Source organism: Crinia signifera, chromosome 9, assembly GCF_055691185.1.
Source record: "Crinia signifera chromosome 9, ASM5569118v1, whole genome shotgun sequence".
In the NCBI taxonomy this organism is placed as follows: domain Eukaryota; kingdom Metazoa; phylum Chordata; class Amphibia; order Anura; family Myobatrachidae; genus Crinia; species Crinia signifera.
This window is the reverse complement of record NC_139225.1, coordinates 20,373,697-20,394,722: the sequence shown is the minus strand read 5'-3', so window position 1 is coordinate 20,394,722 and position 21,026 is coordinate 20,373,697. Positions and strand designations below refer to the sequence as shown.

General features: G+C 49.2%; 1 protein-coding gene across 1 annotated transcript; it reads right to left on the bottom strand.

The window, feature by feature from the left end:
- Window positions 1-779: 779 nt before the first annotated feature.
- Window positions 780-19,653, bottom strand: LOC146037294 (chemokine-like protein TAFA-1). The gene is made up of 5 exons (XM_083161345.1): window positions 19,265-19,653; window positions 8,996-9,141; window positions 4,293-4,433; window positions 2,608-2,732; window positions 780-1,402 (listed from the first exon to the last, which is right to left on the bottom strand). Exons 1-5 carry the CDS (start codon window positions 19,354-19,356, stop codon window positions 1,385-1,387), a joined length of 522 nt encoding a protein of 173 aa, XP_083017471.1. The 5' UTR covers window positions 19,357-19,653; the 3' UTR covers window positions 780-1,384.
- Between the last annotated feature and the right edge of the window lie 1,373 nt (window positions 19,654-21,026).

Sequence of the window (21,026 nt, the reverse complement as noted above, 5' to 3'; positions counted from 1 at the left end):
TTTTTATTGATACATTTGGAAAAAAATATGAAATTAAGGGCCTGCTGGTAAGTGAACGTCAGCCCCCCCCCCCCCCTTTCCCTGAGTGAATGGCCGCATTTGCATGCGAGTGGATTTGTTCGCTTTAAACGCCGTTCACAAGGTGACTGACAGGAAGTAGGCGTGTGGGGGTGGTAACCGACTGTTTAGTAGGAGTGCTAAGAAAAATGCAGGCGTGGCTAGGAGAATGCTGGGAGCATCCAGGAAAACTCTATGGGCGGTATTCAATGAGCCTGATTCGCCATGTTTGGCGAATTTTTGACTAAAACGGTAAATCACCCTATTCAATGACAAGATGGCGAATACATTTGAAGGTTTTTTTGCCATGATGCTGGCACCCCCGGGGGGCAGCCTGTGCTGCCTGGCACCCAGGGAGCCCACCTCCCCCCCACATACGCTCTGGGGCAGGCAGAGAGACTTCCATCTCCCTGCCTGCCACCGTCCTCAGGCTCCCTGCGGCGTTCGCCGATGGAGCTCATATTCGCCGGTCAGGGGCAGCGAGCCCCTGACTCGTTGAATACCGGAGCCGGTGAGGCTCCGGAATGTGGCGAATGTGCAGCGAATCCTAAACAGGATTCGCTGCACCTCGCCGGTATTCACATTGAATACCGCCCTATGCATGACGGTATTACGGGAGGGTGCGTGTTAGTGCCAGGCCGGATGTGCCCTTTTCCATCGCACCGCCGAGTAAGTCCAGTGTGCCCAGTGTAACCATCATGCGACGGTGAGCCTGTTACGATGGGTTTTGAATATATTCGCCATACACATCCATCCGCACAGCGCGCACACTAAGGCGGGATTTCACTCTAGTGGGGCAACGGCCTAACTGAACGCTAACCATGCAAACTTGCTGCCGTGCGATCAGGTCTGAATGGGGGGCCCTTCGCAATCAGGTCTGAATCAGACCCTTCGCATAGAACAATCCTGTTCCGCCCATCATACACCAGCAGATGGCGCTGACGTACTCCACTATAATGGCTATGAGGCATACTATATGGGTTTGCACTTTTACATGTTTGTAAATGACCCTTGTGTCTGTTGCGCACACACTTTGCGTGTGTGTAGCATACAAGCGCACCAGGTAGTGTGTAATGAATGTTGTAGCGTCACACATGTTTTACATTATTTATTAATTTTAATTTTTTTTATTTTCGTCTGCCCGTAAGTCACTAGGGGGCATTGCCAGTGAATGTCACTCGTTATGGCAGCGCCCACTTCCTCATCCTTCACTCTCCCTGTAGGGCTGACCGGACGGTGGCACTTAGAGCGGCCCTGATCCCAAACCGCTATACACACACTGAACGAGAAAAGGTATCGTCCATCCACCGGGATTCCTTCAGACGTCTCAATACTGTGGGTGTATCTGAAATAATAGAGCAGAGAATATGGTGGGTGCCGGGAAAGTGACAACCAATCCATCACGGTAAATACTGTGGATCTCTGGCACCAGGGAGAATATGGTGTATTTGTTAGGGGTTGCTGCAGAGTATAGGTTTTGTAACTTGATGCTCTCTTCATAGGCAAATGCAGGGAAGGGGGGGAGCTTGGGGTTCTGGTCGCCTGGAAACCCCCCTCCTCTTGGCCAGCGGCTCAGATTATGACAATAGCAATGATATATATTACATCATGCAGTGTAAGGGGCGGAGCTGCTGCACATTCCCAGTAGTAGCAGCTTCCTCTACCAAGTTTACTGTGTGTGTGTGTGGATCTGAGCGTTTAATCAGTGCACTGGACCAGAGAGCAGCTACCAGGAAGAAGAGACAGGAGCCTTACCATAAGGTGGGAGAATGTGTTCTTAAAATGTGCAGTTCTGTGTACCACTGTGGTTGGTAAAATTTACTAAGAGCCAACAACAGGGGCGTGGTCTATTTAGACCCCTTGAGTGGTATGCCCAGAAATTTTCCTGGCTCAGCAGCGCTGCCGCAGTGGGCTGTCCCGGGCATACCACTAATCTAGAATAGGTGCGCACCAGTGGTGTCCACCACTGGCGCAGCACCTCTAGAGCCCCCTTCAGTCGCAAACACCTCCCCCCCCCCACCAGTCCTTTACCCCCACCAGTCTCTCTCTCCCCCCCCCCCCCCCCCCCCCATCAGCTTTGCTCCGGCATACGTCGGAGCTCCCCTGTCCCGGCCGCCAGCTGCCACTCATTTTACAGCAGCGGTGACGTCAGCGGCAGGCTCGGGTATGTTCGGCGCGGCTCGGGGGGACTCGGGAGCGCTCAGGCACCCGAGCCGCGGCGAACATCCCCCAGCCTGCCGCCGACGTCACTGCTGACTGTGACAGGCGGATAAGGCAGAGGCGGCAGGGAAGCTCCGGCGTACAGACCCCAGAGCGGAAATTGGTGGGGGGGGCTTCCAACGTCCTGTTGTGGGTTTTGCTGGGGCAGGACAAACCTGCCCTGGTAGATTTGTCCTACCCCAGCAAAACTCATCACTCAAGGGGTTCTAGAAGATGATAAATAAGTAAGACGTAGAATTTGATCGGTCGCTATGGGCAACATCCCATCTTCAACAGAAACCGTATCTTAGTCAATTTACCCCTAGAAATCCTGTATCTTCCCCTGCTCACCTTCGTGGTCTTTACGCGGCCTCCCTGGAAACAGATCCAGCCAGAGTTATCTGGGAGCGTCTGGCATTCCTCTTCCTGTAGACAGGGCTCCATGTCACACCACCACTTCCCCAGCACGATGGAAGCTGTCAGAACAGCACAGGGTCATTATAAGAGACTGGACAAACGAACGCTGCCGTAACATAGTCTAGTACAGCTTTGCAGGCATGCTGGGACTAGTAGTAGCAGAACAGCTGGAGAGCTACCCAAGATCTACACGATTGTCACTGAAGATCTTGTCCTGTGGGTCAACAGGTGATAGCCATAGACCACTGTCACATGACCTGTTAGTTTAGGTACAGACAATGGTACTGCCATGACTTCTCCTCAGCTCAATAACTTTATACAAGAGCCTGGGACTAAGGGGGTTATTCTAGTTGATTTGCAAGGCATGCTAATGGTGCCACCCCAAGCCCCTCTCCGCCCCTCGTCTGCTGTCCCATACCCTCCAACATCTGAGGGGAAGAATTCGGTACACAATATGAAAGGGGGCGTGGTCACTGGGAAAGGGGGCGTGGCAAATTCTACTTTCCAATCCTTCAATGGTAAAGTTTTTGCAGCCTGGCCAAGCACCTGACCCGTCACCCTACCCCCCGGCCCAGAAAATGATGCAGCTGAGCGCATGTCACATGGTGGCTTGATGGGCTGCTGGCATATTAAATAAGTATATTTAATATACTTATTTAATAAATAAGTATATTAATATACTTATTTAAATATGCCAGCAGCCCATCAAGCCACCATGTGACATGAGTTGCAGGCAAACGGGTGCGTCACACGATGCTGGATTTAGTCAAAGTGCAGCCCTGGCTAAACCAACTTGCCCTGCACTGGATCTGATGTGCTGTGCTGACAAGACAACTGTGGCAGGCTCCGGATGGTCCGCTGCGAAGATGACATCATCATGAGCGCCGGGGCTGGCCTGGCACCCCTCTCCCTCACAGAGGTTCGAGGCTTCGCACCCTCAGTTTCTCCGTCAGTGAGGGGTGAGACTGAGACGTCTTTTCCCGTGAGTGCGCACGGTGCGCGGTCCCGGCATTTGACATCATGACACACGGGACCGGCCCTGCAATACACTCATCGGAATGGAAGGGGCCCCGGAGCAGAAATTATTTTGCGGCGAAAAGTCAGTGTGAGTGTCAAAAAGCGGTACATTCGGTACAAACTGAATTTGCCGGTACAGACTGTTAAAAAACGGTACTGTACCGGCAAATTCGGTACATTTGGAGGGTATGCTGTCCTGGGTGTGTGCACCCGGTAAACAGTCGGTCCTTATGCGAACGGACCAGTATAAGGGCCTAAAACTGCTGGGAAACTGGTTGTTATGATGGCAAATGGGATCACCACAAGGTGGCACTGTTCCATGGGATCCCGACCGCCGGCAAATTAACTGCATCCCTGCAGATCAGCATTATCTATTGTACATGGAAGGCAGGATATATTGCAAGTGCTTTTTAATTGATAATATCTTAGTGTTGCCTGGATGCTGGCGCAGCAGGACGTTTATATAGGAAGGGGCCGTAAAGGTTTACATCTGATCTCAGTTTCTGTATATAAAACACGTGCTTATGTTGGTGGCATCTCTGGGATCAATGTGTCTATTGAAACCCCCCCCCCCCCCCCCCCCTGGTGAATATGTAACGTACCGTCCACACAAGATGGCTTGTCCCTCGTCGTTCCGGCTACTTTCCCGGGGAGGCAGGAGCACTGGACGGTCTGAGAACGTTCCTCAATACGATTCCTGTTACAGCAACGATGAGCCGATACCACCCGACAGGTTCCCCCGGCTGTGGAAAGATAGACGTTCCGTTATCAGAGCTGATGACTGCTGGTGAGACAGCCTGGTTTTACCCAGAGGTAGAGGAATGTTATCTGCCATATACCGGGCACCTAGGCCTTAGATACTGTACATATGTCACATGAGGGCAGCACGGATAGTGTAATGGTTAGCATTACTGCCTCACAGCGCTGAGGTCATGGGTTCCATTCCCACCATGACCCTAACTGTGTGGAGTTTGTATGTTCTCCACATACTTGCGTAGGTTTCCTCCGGGTACTCTGGTTTACTCTCACAATCCAAAAATATACTGGTAGGTTAATTGGCTTCCAACAAAATTAACCCTAGAATGTCTGTTTGTGTGTGCGTGTACATGTGGTAGGGAATAGAGATTGTAAGCTCCTTTGGGGCAGGGACTGATGTGAATGTTGAAATATTCTCTGTAAAGCGCTGCGAAATATGTATGCGCTATACAGTATAAGAAACTGTTAATAAATAAATAAATAATAATAATGAGGGCATAGGAGTAGAGGCGACTCGAGGGTGGAAAAGCTTGTGGTAACTTCCAGAGACATTGGAGGCACTGGCGTCTGGGCTCATGCTGTTATAGGGTGTATAATGTACCAACCAATCCACTCCTATCTGTTAATTTTTCAAACACAGCCATTAATTTGTAGGCAGAAGCTGAGTGGCTGGTACTTTGGGCCTGATTCTGGTGACTCGCTAAGCAGTGGTATTTTGAGCCATGTACCGCTGCCCACTGGGCTTGTGCCCTCCCCCTGCCGCTACCTCCTGCTCTCATCTCTCTGCTATTCTCCTCACCACTACCTCCTGCTCTCATCTCTCTACTATTCTCCTCACCACTACCTCCTGCTCTCATCTCTCTGCTATTCTCCTCACCACTACCTCCTGCTCTCATCTCTCTGCTATTCTCCTCACCACTACCTCCTCCTCTCATCTCTCTGCTATTCTCCTCACCACTACCTCCTGCTCTAATCTCTCTACTATTCTCCTCACCACTACCTCCTGCTCTCATCTCTCTGCTATTCTCCTCACCACTACCTCCTGCTCTCATCTCTCTGCTATTCTCCTCACCACTACCTCCTGCTCTCATCTCACTGCTATTCTCCTCACCACTTCCTCCTGCTCTCATCTCTCTTCTATTCTTCTCACGTCTACCTCCTCCTCTCATCTCTCTGCTATTCTCCTCACCACTACCTCCTCATCTCATCTCTCTGCTATTCTCCTCACCACTACCTCCTGCTCTCATCTCGCTGCTATTCTCCTCACCACTACCTCCTGCTCTCATCTCGCTGCTATTCTCCTCACCACTACCTCCTGCTCTCATCTCGCTGCTATTCTCCTCACCACTACCTCCTGCTCTCATCTCTCTGCTATTCTCCTCACCACTACCTCCTGCTCTCATCTCTCTGCTATTCTCCTCACCACTACCTCCTGCTCTTATCTCACTGCTATTCTCCTCACCACTACCTCCTGCTCTCATCTTTCTGCTATTCTCCTCACCACTACCTCCTGCTCTCATCTTTCTGCTATTCTCCTCACCACTACCTCCTGCTCTCATCTCTCTGCTATTCTCCTCACCACTACCTCCTGCTCGCATCTCTCTGCTATTCTCCTCACCACTACCTCCTGCTCTCATCTCGCTGCTATTCTCCTCACCACTTCCACCTGCTCTCATCTCGCTGCTATTCTCCTCACCACTACCTCCTGCTCTCATCTCGCTGCTATTCTCCTCACCACTACCTCCTGCTCTCATCTCGCTGCTATTCTCCTCACCACTACCTCCTGCTGTCATCTCTCTGCTATTCTCCTCACCACTACCTTCTGCTCTCTGCTATTCTCCTCACCACTACCTCCTGCTCTCATCTCTCTGCTATTCACCTCACCACTACCTCCTCCTCTCATCTCTCTGCTATTCTCACTACTACCTCCTCCTCTCATCCCTCTGCTATTCTCCTCATCACTACCTCCTGCTCTCATCTCACTGCTATTCTCCTCACCACTACCTCCTGCTCTCATCCCTCTGCTATTCTCCTCACCACTACCTCCTGCTCTCATCTCTCTGCTATTCTCCTCACCACTACCTCCTGCTCTCATCCCTCTGCTATTCTCCTCACCACTACCTCCTTCTCTCATCTCTCTGCTATTCTCCTCACCACTACCTCCTGCTCTCATCTCTCTGCTATTCTCCTCACCACTACCTCCTGCTCTCATCTTGCTGCTATTATCCTCACCACTACCTCCTGCTCTCATCTCGCTGCTATTCTCCTCACCACTACCTCCTGCTCTCATCTCTCTGCTATTCTCCTCACCACTACCTCCTGCTCTCATCTCTCTGCTATTCTCCTCACCACTACCTCCTGCTCTCATCTCTCTGCTATTCTCCTCACCACTCTCTGCTACCTCTTCCCTTACCTCCACACTGCCTTCTGCTGTCATCTCTCTGCTATTCTCCTCACTCCTCTCCAACCTCTTCCATCATCTTACCACTAACTCCTGCTCTCATCTCACTGCTATTCTCACCTCTCCCCAACCTCTTCTTCTCACCTCACCACTACCTCTTGCTCTCATTTCTATTCTATTCTCACTCCTCTCCAACCTCTTCTTTCACCTCACCACTACCTCCTGCTGTCATCTCTCTGCTATTCTCCTCACTGCTCTCTACAACCTCTTCCCTCACCTCCGCACTACCTCCTGCTCTCATCTCTCTAGTATTCTCCTCACCCCTCTCTGCTACTTCTTTCTCTCACCTCAACACTACCTCTTGCTCTCATCTCTCTGCTATTCTCCTCACTGCTCTCTACAACATCTTCCCTCACCTCCGCACTACCTCCAGGCTCCTGCTCTCATCTCTCTGCTAGTCTCCTCACCCCTCTCTGCTACCTCTTCCTCTCACCTCACCACTACATCTTACTCTCATCTCTCTGCTATTCTCCTCACCCCACTCTCCAAACTCTTCCCTGACCTCACCTCTACCTCCTGCTCTCATGTCTCTGCTATTCTCACACATTACTACCTTTTCCCTCACCTCTACCTCCCACTCTCATCCCTCTGCTACCTCTTACTCTCACCTCTACCTCCTGCTCTCATCTCTCTGCTATTCTCCTCACCCCTCTCTTATACCTCTTCCCTCACCTCACCAATACCTCCTGCTCTCATCCCTCTGCTACCTCTTACCTCACCTCTACCTCCTGCTCTCATCTCACTGCTATTCTCCTCACACCCTCCCGCTTGTGCTTCTCTCCAGCCTCTCTCCATCGATCTCCCCCACATCCCTGGAAGTCCCTGCTGCAGCCCTGTTCCTTTCTTGCTGGCAGATGGCACACGCACACCCGGTACTGAATGCTTGGGAAGCTGTGCCAGGATCTGGGAACATATCTGGCAGGATAACTGTAATGTGTTTTTCCGTGGCAGTGGTCAGGGCAGAATGGCATGCAGTGGGCATTGCTGGAGATCAGTGTGTGTGTGTACGGTGAAACATTGGGGCCACATAGCAAGTGTCAGTGCCCTCAGGCCCCGAAATGCAGCCATAAACATGCTTTAAAAGGTGCTTTGACATGCATGTGCCACTGAGAAGAGTATGTTAAAGGCAACCATCCAAGTTGTCAGCTTGTTGGAACAAACTCTTGTAATATATGGGAGCAAATGACAATCGACCATTTGTTCCTAAACGCACAAAAATTGACAAATTTGTTGAATAAAACCGCTTCAATCAATTTGTCAGTTTTTGACATTTTCTGTCAATAACTGGATTTCTGTCCTAACCAGCTGACGAGTTGGATGGTTGGAAAGATAATCTTAATAAAGCATATGGCGGCTCAACCCATTTTCCTCGCTTCAACCAAAAGCAGTCTTCCTTGCGGCCAACAAAAACACACAGGTTTGACTGAACCATGGAGTTTTCAGACTTGTTTTCTCCAGTTTGGATAGACAAAAAAAAAAAAACTGGAGAAACATCAGAAAAAATTGTGAAAAATACTTAAATTGTTTCTTCACAGGTAAAATAAATATTGGGGTAGTTTTTATGTAAATAAAGGAGATTGTCACGGTGTCGTTAATATATATATATTTTTAAATTAAACTTTTTTGCTACCTGTAGCATCACATACGATAATAATTTTCTTTTGCTGTTTTGGGGCTATCTCCTCAACCCCACCAGCATGGGTATTGGGCTGAGCATCAGTGCTTTTAGAAGAGGGCTGGTGAGTGATCATCACCTGCAGCACCAATCATAGCACTAGGGATTGAGGTCCGACAACACATATGCCTCTGAGCACCGTAGCTGACCATACTGTACTCTCACTGTACTCGACTTAGGTCTCCCCATCCCTGCCCTCCCACAGGAGTGACAAGTGTAGTATGTGTGCGTATCGACTCCTCTGTGTCCATTTTTTACCGCAATATGCGCAACAAATGAATGACATGGAAACAACCTTATTCAATTCCTTGCATATGGAAGAAGGGCTGTTTGGAAAGTGGCATAAATGTGTGGATGGAGGGTAGACTCAATGAGGACTGAAATATGGGGGTAGAACCTTAATATCAACTTACAGATGACTGGCAGTTGGTTGCTGTCTGTGAAATACTGGTAGTGTGGAGGCCACAGTGGCGAGAGGTCTGGCATCTGGACATGGTGCTTAGAATACGAAGCTGTAGCTGATAACCAGAAACAGGACATAGCGAGGAGGACACCTTGGCTGTTGGCACAGAGACAACATAGGGAAGATAGGTTAGTGGCTGCAAAAGAGGGACAGGAGAACACACATGACAGGGGAACACACGCTATATGGTTGCTGGTGGCGAGAGACAGGAAGGGGAATACAGGGTGGGTGGTATCTGATTGAGAGAGACAGGAAGGGAAATACAGGCTAGATGGCTCCTGGTATGGAAAGGCTGAAAGGTAAATACAGGCTACACAGTTTTTGGAGTGAGACAGGAAGAGGATTGCAGAGTAGATGTTTTTTGGTGGAGTAAGACAGGATGGGGAAAACAGGTTAGATGGTTCTAGGCGGTTCTTGTGTGGATACAGGAAGAGGAGCACAGGCTGGTTATAGGTGGTTCCCATGGAGATAGGAGCAAGAAGGAAAAAGGATTGCACTGTGGATGCACACCGAAGAAGAGACAAAAAGTTTTTTTGGGGGGGAGAGTAAATTACCCCAAGATATTCTAAAATTTAACTTTTATTAGTATTTAGAACTAAAAAGAAGGGAGACCGGCTTCCGGATTCAGTATTGAATCCCGGCGGTCGGGATCCCGGCATTCAGAATCCCGACGCCGGAATCCCGACAGCCGAAATGCCGACAAGGGGGGGACGTGGTTCGCCCCCCCTTGCGGGCTCGCTGCGCTCGCCACGCAGCGGGCCCGGTGCCTCGCTACGCTCGGCACACTAATTTATTCTCCCTCCAGGGGTGTCGTGGACACCCACAGAGGGAGAATGTGTCGGGATTTCGGCGGTCGGGATTATGAACGCCGGGATCCCGACCGCCGGGATTGTAACTGCATCCCCGGCTTCCTGTGTGGATTTTTTATATATATAATCACACAGGGTGATCTCCTTCTGAGACTTGCGAAATTATTAAAGAATTAAAAGGACTTTAGACATACAAACATGCAACATACATTTGTGACGTGCATTCGCACGAAAGAGAGAAAAGTGATTTTTATAGGGATAAAAGGTTCCCCTAAAGCTGGTTCCCATAGAGAGACAGGAAGGGAAATACAGGCTAAGTGGTTCCTGTGGAGAGACAGGAAGGAGAGCACAGGCTAGATGGTTCCAGGTAGTTCCTGTGGAGAGACCGGAAGGGTAGCACAAGCTAAATGGTTCTAGGTGTTTCTTGTGGAGAGACAGGAAGGGCAGGACAGGCTAGGTGGTTCCTGTGGAGAGACAGGAAGGGGATAACAGGATAGGTGGTTCCTGTGAATAGACCGGAAGGGCATGACAGGCTAGGTGGTTCCTGTGGAGAGACAGGAAGGGCAGCACAGACTAGGTGGTTCCTGTGGAGAGACAGGAAGGGGAGAACAGGATAGGTGGTGCCTGTGGAGAGACAGGAAGGGGAGGACAGAATAGGTGGTTCCTGTGGAGAGACAGGAAGGGGAGGACAGAATAGGTGGTTCCTGTGGAGAGACAGGAAGGGGGGGACATAATAGGTGGTTCTTGTGGAGAGACAGGAAGGGGAGGACAGGATAGGTGGTTCACATGGAGAGGCAGGAAGGGGAACACAGGATAGGTGGTTCACGTGGGAGACATGAAGGGGAAAACATTTTAGATGGTTCCTGTTGGTGAGAGGCTGGCAGGGGAATACAGGCTAATTAGTTCCTGATGGATAGCGACTGGGTGGGAATACACGCTTGGTATTTCCTGTGGAGAGAAACATGAAGGGGCTTACAGGATGAATGGTTCCTGGAGAGAGGCAGGAAGTGGCAAACAGGTTAGATGGTTCCTGTTAGTGAGAGGCTGGAAGGGGAAAACAGGCTAATTAGTTCCTGATGAATAGTGACCAGAGGGGAATACCGGCTTGGTATTTCCTGTGGAGAGATACATGAAGGGGCTTACAGGATGAGAAAGAGAGAGGCAGGAAGGGGAAACAGGTTATATAGTTCCTGTTAGTGAGAGGCTGGAAGGGGAAAACAGGCTAATTAATTCATTATGGATAGAGACAGGAAGGGGAATATAGGCCTGATGGTTCCTGGTGGAGAGTGGTAGTGTAGAGAGAACAATGTGTCCATTTGTCTGGGTATCCACTTACTTTGTAGTTAGCCTCTAAAAACATGGGATGTGTTATTTTATTGTCAGCCTGTCTCTACTTGGAAATGCAGTGCATATAGATTGCTGGACAGGAAAATGGCTGAAAACAGGTTTTGGCCCCAAGTCTGCTCCCAGTGCCATTATGGTCAGTAGAATGGATCTAGATAAACATACAGAGACCTACAATAGCTGTTTCAGAAGAGGTTATGGACATCCTCAACCTCTGACCTGTTGGGGGTAACCTTGTGGCCTGAGATGAAAATCCATGGTAGGATGACTCTTGTTCCTGCACACACTCACCATGTCCCCTGCCAGACCTCTCCCTGCGCACATTCACCCTTTCACCTCCCAGGTTAGAGGGATCACGGTAGAGTTGCAGCAAGTAGGATACAGGTTAGAGGGATCACGGTAGAGAGTTGCAGGAAGTAGGATACAGGTTAGATGGATTATGATAGAGAGTTGCAGAAAGTAGGATATACTGTAGGTTGTTAGGGATCATGGCAGAGAGTTTGAGGAAGTAGGATACAGGTTAGAGGGATCATGGTAGAGAGTTGCAGGAAGTAGGATACAGGTTAGAGGGATCATGGTAGAGAGTTGCAGGAAGTGGGATACAGGTTAGATGGATTATGATAGAGAGTTGCAGAAAGTAGGATATACTGTAGGTTGTTAGGGATCATGGCAGAGAGTTTCAGGAAGTAGGATACAGGTTAGAGGGATCATGGTAGAGAGTTGCAGGAAGTAGGATACAGGTTAGAGGGATCTTGGCAGAGAGTTTCAGGAAGTAGGATACAGGTTAGAGGGATCATGGTAGAGAGTTGCAGAAAGTAGGATAGAGGTTAGATGGATCATGCTGGAGAGTTGCAGAAAGTAGGATACAGGTTAGAGGGATCATGGTAGACAGTTGCAGAAAGTAGGATACAGGTTAGAGGGATCATGGTAGAGAGTTGCAGGAAGTGGGATACAGGTTAGAAGGATCATGGTAGACAGTTGCAGGAAGTAGGATACAGGTTAGATGGATTATGATAGAGAGTTGCAGAAAGTAGGATATACTGTAGGTTGTTAGGGATCATGATAGAGAGTTGCAGGAAGTAGGATACAGGTAATAGGGATCATGGCAGAGAGTTTCAGGAAGTAGGATACAGGTTAGAGGGATCATGGTAGAGAGTTGCAGGAAGTGGGATACAGGTTAGAAGGATCATGGTAGACAGTTGCAGGAAGTAGGATACAGGTTAGATGGATTATGATAGAGAGTTGCAGAAAGTAGGATATACTGTAGGTTGTTAGGGATCATGATAGAGAGTTGCAGGAAGTAGGATACAGGTAATAGGGATCATGGCAGAGAGTTGCAGGAAGTAGGATACAGGTTAGAGGGATCAAATTAGAGAGTTGCAGGAAATAGGATACAGGTTAGAGGGATCATGGTAGAGAGTTGCAGGAAGTAGTATACAGGTTAGAGGGATCATGGTAGAGAGTTGAAGGAAGTGGGATACAGGTTAGAGGGATCAAATTAGAGAGTTGCAGGAAATAGGATACAGGTTAGAGGGATCATGGTAGAGAATTTCAGGAAGTAGGATACAGGTTAAAGGGATCACGGTAGAGAGTTGCAGGAAGTAGGATACAGGTTAGAGGGATCACGGTAGAGAGTTGCAGGAAGTAGGATACAGGTTAGAGGGATCACGGTAGAGTTGCAGCAAGTAGGATACAGGTTAGAGGGGTCATGGTAGAGAGTTGCAGGAAGTAGGATACAGGTTAGATGGATTATGGTAGAGAGTTGCAGAAAGTAGGATATACTGTAGGTTGTTAGTGATCATGATAGAGAGTTGCAAGAAGTAGTATACTGGTTAGAGGGATCATGGCAGATAGTTTCAGGAAGAAGGATACAGGTTAGAGGGATCATGTCAGAGAGTTTCAGGAAGTAGGATACAGGTTAGATGGATCATGGTAGAGAGTTGCAGGAAGTAGGATACAGGTAATAGGGATCATGGCAGAGAGTTTCAGGAAGTAGGATACAGGTTAGATGGATCATGCTGGAGAGTTGCAGAAAGTAGGATAGAGGTTAGATGGATCAGGGTAGAAAATTGCAGGAAGTAGGATACAGGTTAAAGGGATCACTGTAGAGAGTTGCAGGAAGTAGGACACAGGTTAGAGGGATCACGGTAGAGAGTTGCAGGAAGTAGGATACAGGTTAGAGGGATCACGGCAGAAAGTTGTAGGAAGTAGGATACAGGTTAGAGGGATCATGGTAGAGAGTTGCAGGAAGTGGTATACAGGTTAGATGGATTATGGTAGAGAGTTGCAGAAAGTAGGATATACTGTAGGTTGTTAGGGAGCATGATAGAGCGTTGCAGGTAGAGCGTTGCAGGAAGTAGTATACCGGTTAGAGGGATCATGGCAGAGAGTTTCAGGAGGTAGGATACAGGTTAGAGGGATCATGGTAGAGAGTTGCAGGAGGTAGGATACAGGTTAGAGGGATCATGGAAAAGAGTTACAGAAAGTAGGTTACAGGTTAGAGGGAACACTGTAGAGAGTTGCAGGAAGTGGGATACAGGTTAGATGGATCATGGTAGAGAGTTGCAGTAAGTAGGATACAGGTTAGAGGGAACACTGTAGAGAGTTTCAGGAAGTAGAATACAGGTTAGAGGGATCATAGTAGAGAGTTGTAACAAGTAGAATACAGATTAGAGGGCTCACGGTAGAGAGTTGCAGGAAGTAGGATACAGGTTGGAGGGATCACGGTAGAGAGTTGCAGGAAATAGGATACAGTTTAGAGGGATCATTGTAAAGAGTTGCAGGAATAGGATTCAGGTTAGAAGGATCATGGTAGAGATTTGCAGGAAATAGGAAACGGCTTGAGTCAGCAGAGTAGAGAGTTGCAGGAAGTAGGATACAGGTTAGAAGGATCACGGTAGACAGTTGCAGGAATTAGGATACAGGTTAGAAGGATTATGTTACAGAGTTGTAGGAAGTAGTAAAGAGTTGCAGGAAGCAGGATACAGGGATCATGTTTGCAGGAAGTATGAAGTAGGTTAGACTCTAAACTATTTCATGGTTATTTAACCGTTAGATGGTCATGTTAGAGCAGGGTAATGTTTACCTTGTACCCCAAAAACATATTTAGATACGCCGATGTTACCCACGTGATTTGTACCATACACAGACATTATACATATGCCACACCGTGATGCCCATTATACATATGCCACACACTGAGATGCCCGTTACATGTTATGGCACATACGTGCTGCTTACCTACATGCTCATTGCTAGGGGGTTCTTTCTCAATGCCAGGAGTTACATGCTTGATTACAGGTTACGTGCTCAATGCAGGGTTGCCGACTTTTAAAAGCTCCTCTCCGGGAGAAGCCCGGAGAGGAGACTTTCAGCAGGAGCTCGGGGCGGGTCTTAAACGTGACAACATTAGCGGGGCTAAATTACGCGATTATGATGCTTTAGCCCCGCCCCCTCCCCGGAGATCTGCAGACATAAGGTAATTTAAACGCCGGGGGGGGGGGGGGGGTGTGACCCCATTTTCGGGACCCTCCCGGCCATTTCGGGAGGGTAGGCAACCCCGGCTCAATGTCAGGGGATTCCTGCTTGATGCCAGGGGTGTCATACTCAATGCCAATGAGATTTTATGCTCGTTGCCAAGCAGGTAGCAGTCTGACAGCTGGGCAGAGAGTGGTGAGCTGCCCGGCTGTATTTATAGCGGGTCCGCAGAGGCTGCAGTGAAACATTGTGACAGCCAGACAGAGAGTGGGTGGGCTGCCTGGTTGTCTTCAAAGCAGGACCGCGGCTGTTTGATATCTCGCATCAGGCCGCCAGCCACCACCGCTCCTGATTGGCTGCCGGGCCGGAAGCTCCTATTGGCTGGTGGCCCAGCACGAGATTTCAAACAGCCGTGGAGTGGACCCACTGTGAAGACAGCCCGGCAGCCCACCGTGTCTGCCCGGCCGTCAAACTGTTTCAGTGCTGCAGCAGTGCGGACAATGAAATTAAATTCCAGGGGGTAAAGTTTCCCAACCACTGTGTTAGAGTTACAGGTGTTGGATACAGTTTGAGGGATAATGCTAGAGAGTTTCAAGAAGTAGGATACAGGTTACAAGGATCAGGTTAGAGAGTTACACGAAGTAGAATAGGTGAGTGGCCAGCTGTAGGGGAAGGCTGGCAATGCTGGTTAGTGGCCAGCTGCAAGGGAAGGCTGGCATTGCTGGTTAGTGGCCAGCTGCAGGGGAAGGCTGGCAATGCTGGTTAGTGGCCAGCTGCAAGGGAAGGCTGGCAATGCTGGTTAGTGGCCAGCTGCAGGGGAAGGCTGGCAATGCTGGTTAGAGGCCAGGTTCAGGGGAAGGTTAGAGGCCAGCTGCAGGTTAGAGGCTACTACAAGTTGCGCCTTTTGTGTAAGTGAATGTTAGATGCATTTTTCATGTGCTTATTATTATTTATAATTTTATATTCTACAAGTGAAAAACAATTATCTAAGGATGAAAAATGTAATTAAATCTGCTCCAAAAACACAACATTCCTGCCGCTCATCACCATGGGCCTGTCATCAGAACGCATGCATTGTATCTACCTTGTGTATTCCACTCAATGAACAGATCATACTGTCTGTGCCTGAGCCTTAATCAGCTAACTTACCCCTTCCCCTGTCATACCCAGCACACCTACCCCTTCCCCTGTCATACCCAGCACACCTACCCCTTCTCCTGTCATACCCAGCACACCTACCCCTTCCCCTGTCATACCCAGCACACCTACCCCTTCATATGTCATACCCAGCACACCTACCCCTTCTCCTGTCATACCCAGCACACCTACCCCTTCCCCTGTCATACCCAGCACACCTACCCCTTCATATGTCATACCCAGCACACCTACCCCTTCATATGTCATACTCAGCACACCTACCCCTTCATATGTCATACCCAGCACACCTACCCCTTCTCGTCATACCCATCTTACCTACACCTTCTCCTGTCATACCCAGCACACCTACCCCTTCTCCTGTCATACCCAGCACACCTACCCCTTCCCCTGTCATACCCAGCACACCTACCCCTTCTCCTGTCATACCCATCTTACCTACCCCTTCTCCTGTCATACCCAGCACACCTACCCCTTCTCATGTCATACCCATCTTACCTACCCCTTCTCCTGTCATACCCATCTTACCTACACCTTCTCCTGTCATACCCAGCACACCTACCCCTTCTCCTGTCATACCCAGCACACCTACCCCTTCCCCTGTCATACCCAGCACACCTACCCCTTCTCCTGTCATACCCATCTTACCTACCCCTTCTCCTGTCATACCCAGCACACCTACCCCTTCTCATGTCATACCCATCTTACCTACCCCTTCTCCTGTCATACCCATCTTACCTACCCCTTCTCATGTCATACCAAACTTACCTACCCCTTCTCCTGTCATACCCATCTTACCTAACCCTTCTCCTGTCATACCCAGCACACCTACCCCTTCTCCTGTCATACCCATCTTACCTAACCCTTCTCCTGTCATACCCAGCACACCTACCCCTTCTCATGTCATACCCATCTTACCTACCCCTTCTCCTGTCATACCCAGCACACCTACCCCTTCTCATGTCATACCCATCTTACCTACCCCTTCTCCTGTCATACCCATCTTTCCTACCCCTTCTCATGTCATACCAAACTTACCTACCCCTTCTCCTGTCATACCCATCTTACCTACCCCTTCTCCTGTCATACCCATCTTACCTAACCCTTCTCCTGTCATACCCATCTTACCTACCCCTTCTCCTGTCATACCCATCTTACCTACCCCTTCTCCTGTCATACCCATCTTACCTAACCCTTCTCCTGTCATACCCATCTTACCTAACCCTTCTCCTGTCATACCCAGCACACCTACCCCTTCTCATGTCATACCCATCTTACCTACCCCTTCTCCTGTCATACCCAGCACACCTACCCCTTCTCATGTCATACCCATCTTACCTACCCCTTCTCCTGTCATACCCATCTTACCTACCCCTTCTCATGTCATACCCATCTTACCTACCCCTTCTCCTGTCATACCCATTTTACCTAACCCTTCTCCTGTCATACCCAGCACACCTACCCCATTCATATGTCATACCCAGCACACCTACCCCTACATGTCATACCCAGCACACCTACCCCTTCCCCTGTCATACCCAGCACACCTACCCCTTCCCCTGTCATACCCAGCTTACCTACCCCTTCTGCTGTCATACCCATCTTACCTACCCCTTCCCCTGTCATACCCATCTTACCTACCCCTTCTCCTGTCATACCCTTTGTTCCTACCCCTTCCCCTGTCATACCCATCTTACCTACCCCATCCCGTCATGCCCATCTTACCTACCCCTTCCCCTGTGATACCCATCTTACCTACCCCTTCCCATGTCATACCTTACATACCTACCCTTCCCATGTCATACCCAGCTTACCTACCTCTATCCCTGTCATACCTGGCACACTTACCCCTTCCCCTGTCATACCCAGCACACCTACCCTTTCCCCTGTCATACCCGGCACCGCTATCACTTCCCATGTCATACCCTGCTTACATACACCATGTTCTATCATACCTGGCACACCTACACCTTTCCATGTCATACCCAGCACACCTACCTCTTCCCCTGTGATACCCAACACACCTACCCCTTCTCATGTCATACTTGGCACACCTACCCCTTCCACTGTGATACCCAGTACACCAACTCCTTCCCCTGTGATACCCAGCACACCTCCCCCTTCCCATGTCATAACCAGCACACCTACCCCTTCCCATGTCATACCCAGCTTACCTACTCCTCCCATGACATAACTGTTACACCTACCCCTTCCACTGTGATACCCAGCACACTACCCCTTCCACTGTGATCCCCAGAACACCTACCCCTTCCTCTGTCATACCCGGAACACCTACCGCATTCTCTGTAATACCCCACAAACCTACCCCATTCTCTGTAATACCTGGCACACCTACCCCTTCCTCTGTCATACCTGGCACACCTACTACATTCTCTGTACTACCCAGTATCCCTACCCCTTTTTATCCTATAATACCAGTACATCTACCCCATTCTCTCTCATACCCCGGATTACCTACCCCTTCCTCTGTCATACTTGGCACACCTACTCCATTCTCTGTCATACCCGGCACACCTACCCCATTCTCTGTCATACCTGGTACACCTACTCCATTCTCTGTCATACCCGGCACACCTACCCCATTCTCTGTCATACCCAGCACACCTACGCCTTCCACTGTCATACCCGTCACATCTACCCACATTCTTTGTCATAGACTGCACACCTACCCATTCTCTGTCATACCCGGCACACCTACCCCTTTTTTTCTGTAATACCCGGCACACCTACCCCATTCTCTGTAATACCCGGCACACCTACCCCATTCTCTGTAATTCCCATCACACCTACCCAATTGTCTCTCATACACTGGGTTACCTACCCTTCCCCTGTCATACCTACCATTTTGTCTGTCATACCCCGGGTTACCTACCCCATTGTTTGTCATACCCAGCACACCTACCCCTTCCCCTGTCATACCTGGCACACCTAACCCATTGTCTATCATACCTGAGGTAACCAACCACTTTCTCTCAAAGCCATAGGCAGCTAAAAACATAACTGACTTACTTAACCCTTCCTATGCCAGAAACATACCCAGCTTCTTACCCCTAGTGAGAGACAAGCTTGCGCTTCACCTGTGTGAAGAGTTAACCCTTCCTCTGCCAGAATCACACACAACTAACGTAACCCTTCCCTTGTACAGCTCTGTGGGCCACTGACCTGTGCACCTTACTCTATGTAACCTTTCCAAATGATTATAACCTGTCTCTCCATTCCTGTATATTGCACATCACTTAACTCCTTCCTTGCCAGCACTATCACCACCACACCTTCCCCATAGACAGAGACCATCCCTTAACCCTCTCCATACCACCAGAGCCATGTAAACCCTTTCCTGGCACAGTGCAGGACATACAGTAAGTCCCTGGGTAGTCCTGAGGTCGGCCCGGCGTGGACTTGCGCTCACTTACCTCTGTTGTAGCCTGCAGCCCATGGAATCCGGTGGAAGAGATGAGCTGGGAAAGGAGAGCTGCTTGTCAGAGCCTAGGAGGCTGCAATCCATCTGGGATGTGTGAGTGAGGGGGAGGAGGGCTGGGTGCCATGTGCGATAACACAGAGTGGGGAGTGAGGGAGAGGAAGCAGCAGCGGGGGTCCTGAGTGCCCTGTATGAGAAGTGCCAGCTGGGTGAGAAGGAGGTGGGGTGTGGACTCACTGTCACCTTAGCTCATCCCACTGTCATCACACAACCTGCTGTACGTCCCATCCCATTAGTGACTGCACTGTCCTCCACTCCTGCCACCTACCCCCCCTACACTCATACAGCCCACCGTGCCTCCTGTTCTCCCACTCACACTCACCTCCCACCACCCGGCCTGCTCAACAGACGTGCCACTTCCCTTCCCCGCACACCCATGAGATTTTTTTTTTCAGACCACGCATAATCTGTTTATGAAACATTTCCTCGTTCAAAAAGAAAAATGGTAATGAGTGACGTCGACTACTGTACATCCATCAGTGCCGACACAAAAGTTATTTTAATGGGTGGTTGTGTTTGAAAAATAAATAATAATAACTAGCTTAAGTGCCCGGATTCACCTGGGCGGAACATTTTACCCCTATTTACCCCCATAGGTTTTGAATAAAAATAATAAAAAAATAATTCATTCATATTGGGTGGCTGCAAATAACTGTCACAGGTTTCAGACCACCCAGCAGGTCACATGTTCCAGGTCACCCAGAAGGTGCATAAAAAGAGTTCACCAACTGTCACATTTTCCAGAGCACAATGGTGATGCATTGTGAAGGGCAGCAGGACGTTTTGCCACATAACTCCGAAATGAAGCAACCAATCACAACACCAATATGCGTCAAGAGCTTTAATTTGGTAGGTGTCCTGTTCAGACAATGGGACCTTAGTTGACTTTTATGAGTGACTTAACACACTGGTTGACTTTCATCTGAAAGCCGCTCAGTTTAATTGTCTGAGCCCCCCGCAGTGTGTACGGTACGCCGGATAGTGATGCAGTGGATTTTAATCTGGTAATGGAATTGGAGCACATACAGTATGCTGCAAATATCATCTCAGTTGCCCAATTTCACCAGAGATCATGTGACCAGCATAAAGGGAAACCAGAGACATAACAATGCCACCGCAGACTGCAGACATTGTGATACCATCACAGCATGGGTGCAATAATCTCTACAAATTCCCTGCAGTCTGGCCATCTGCATGGCATCAAAATAGATCCCACCAAAAATGTCCGCCACCTTGGAGGATACAGATCTTATATGGAGCAAGAAACCCCTGGCAGCGGGCATGTAGTTAAAAAAGAATTAATGCATGGGGGCGCCAGAAACTCAGACAGGGGGAGGGGTTGGGCAACATTTCTAGTTACGCCACCAAATACATGACAATTTGTATGGACAACTTGGTCAATTTGGTGTTGCTATATTTATTATCTCTCTATACTGTGATCCATACCCATTGTAAAGAAAGTAGACTCACAAATCCTCAAACAGCGCCAACGCTAGGCAGACCACAACAGTGCGGCCCCTCTGGTACAGTGAACGCCAGTCCCAGGCTGGCCAGTGTGCGGCTGGTTCCCCTATGGTGGCAGAGGGAGGGGTGCAAAAATAGTATCCCCTCGTAAATGACATCAGGTGACACTTTTAGTTGTTGCTTGTGTTCCTTGGTCTAATAATGATGAAGTCACAAAACATCTCAGGTCATTT

Bases quoted from the DNA above. Each gene is read 5' to 3' on its own strand.
- LOC146037294 (XM_083161345.1), bottom strand. From the start codon at position 19,356: ATGGATTGCAGCCTCCTAGGCTCTGACAAGCAGCTCTCCTTTCCCAGC. The intron at 9,142-19,264 runs GTAAGTGAGCGC...CTGTGCCAACAG, and splicing joins GGCTGCAGGCTACAACAGAG to CCAAGGTGTCCTCCTCGCTA. The intron at 2,733-4,292 runs GTACGTTACATA...CTGTTCTGACAG, and splicing joins CAAGCCATCTTGTGTGGACG to CTTCCATCGTGCTGGGGAAG.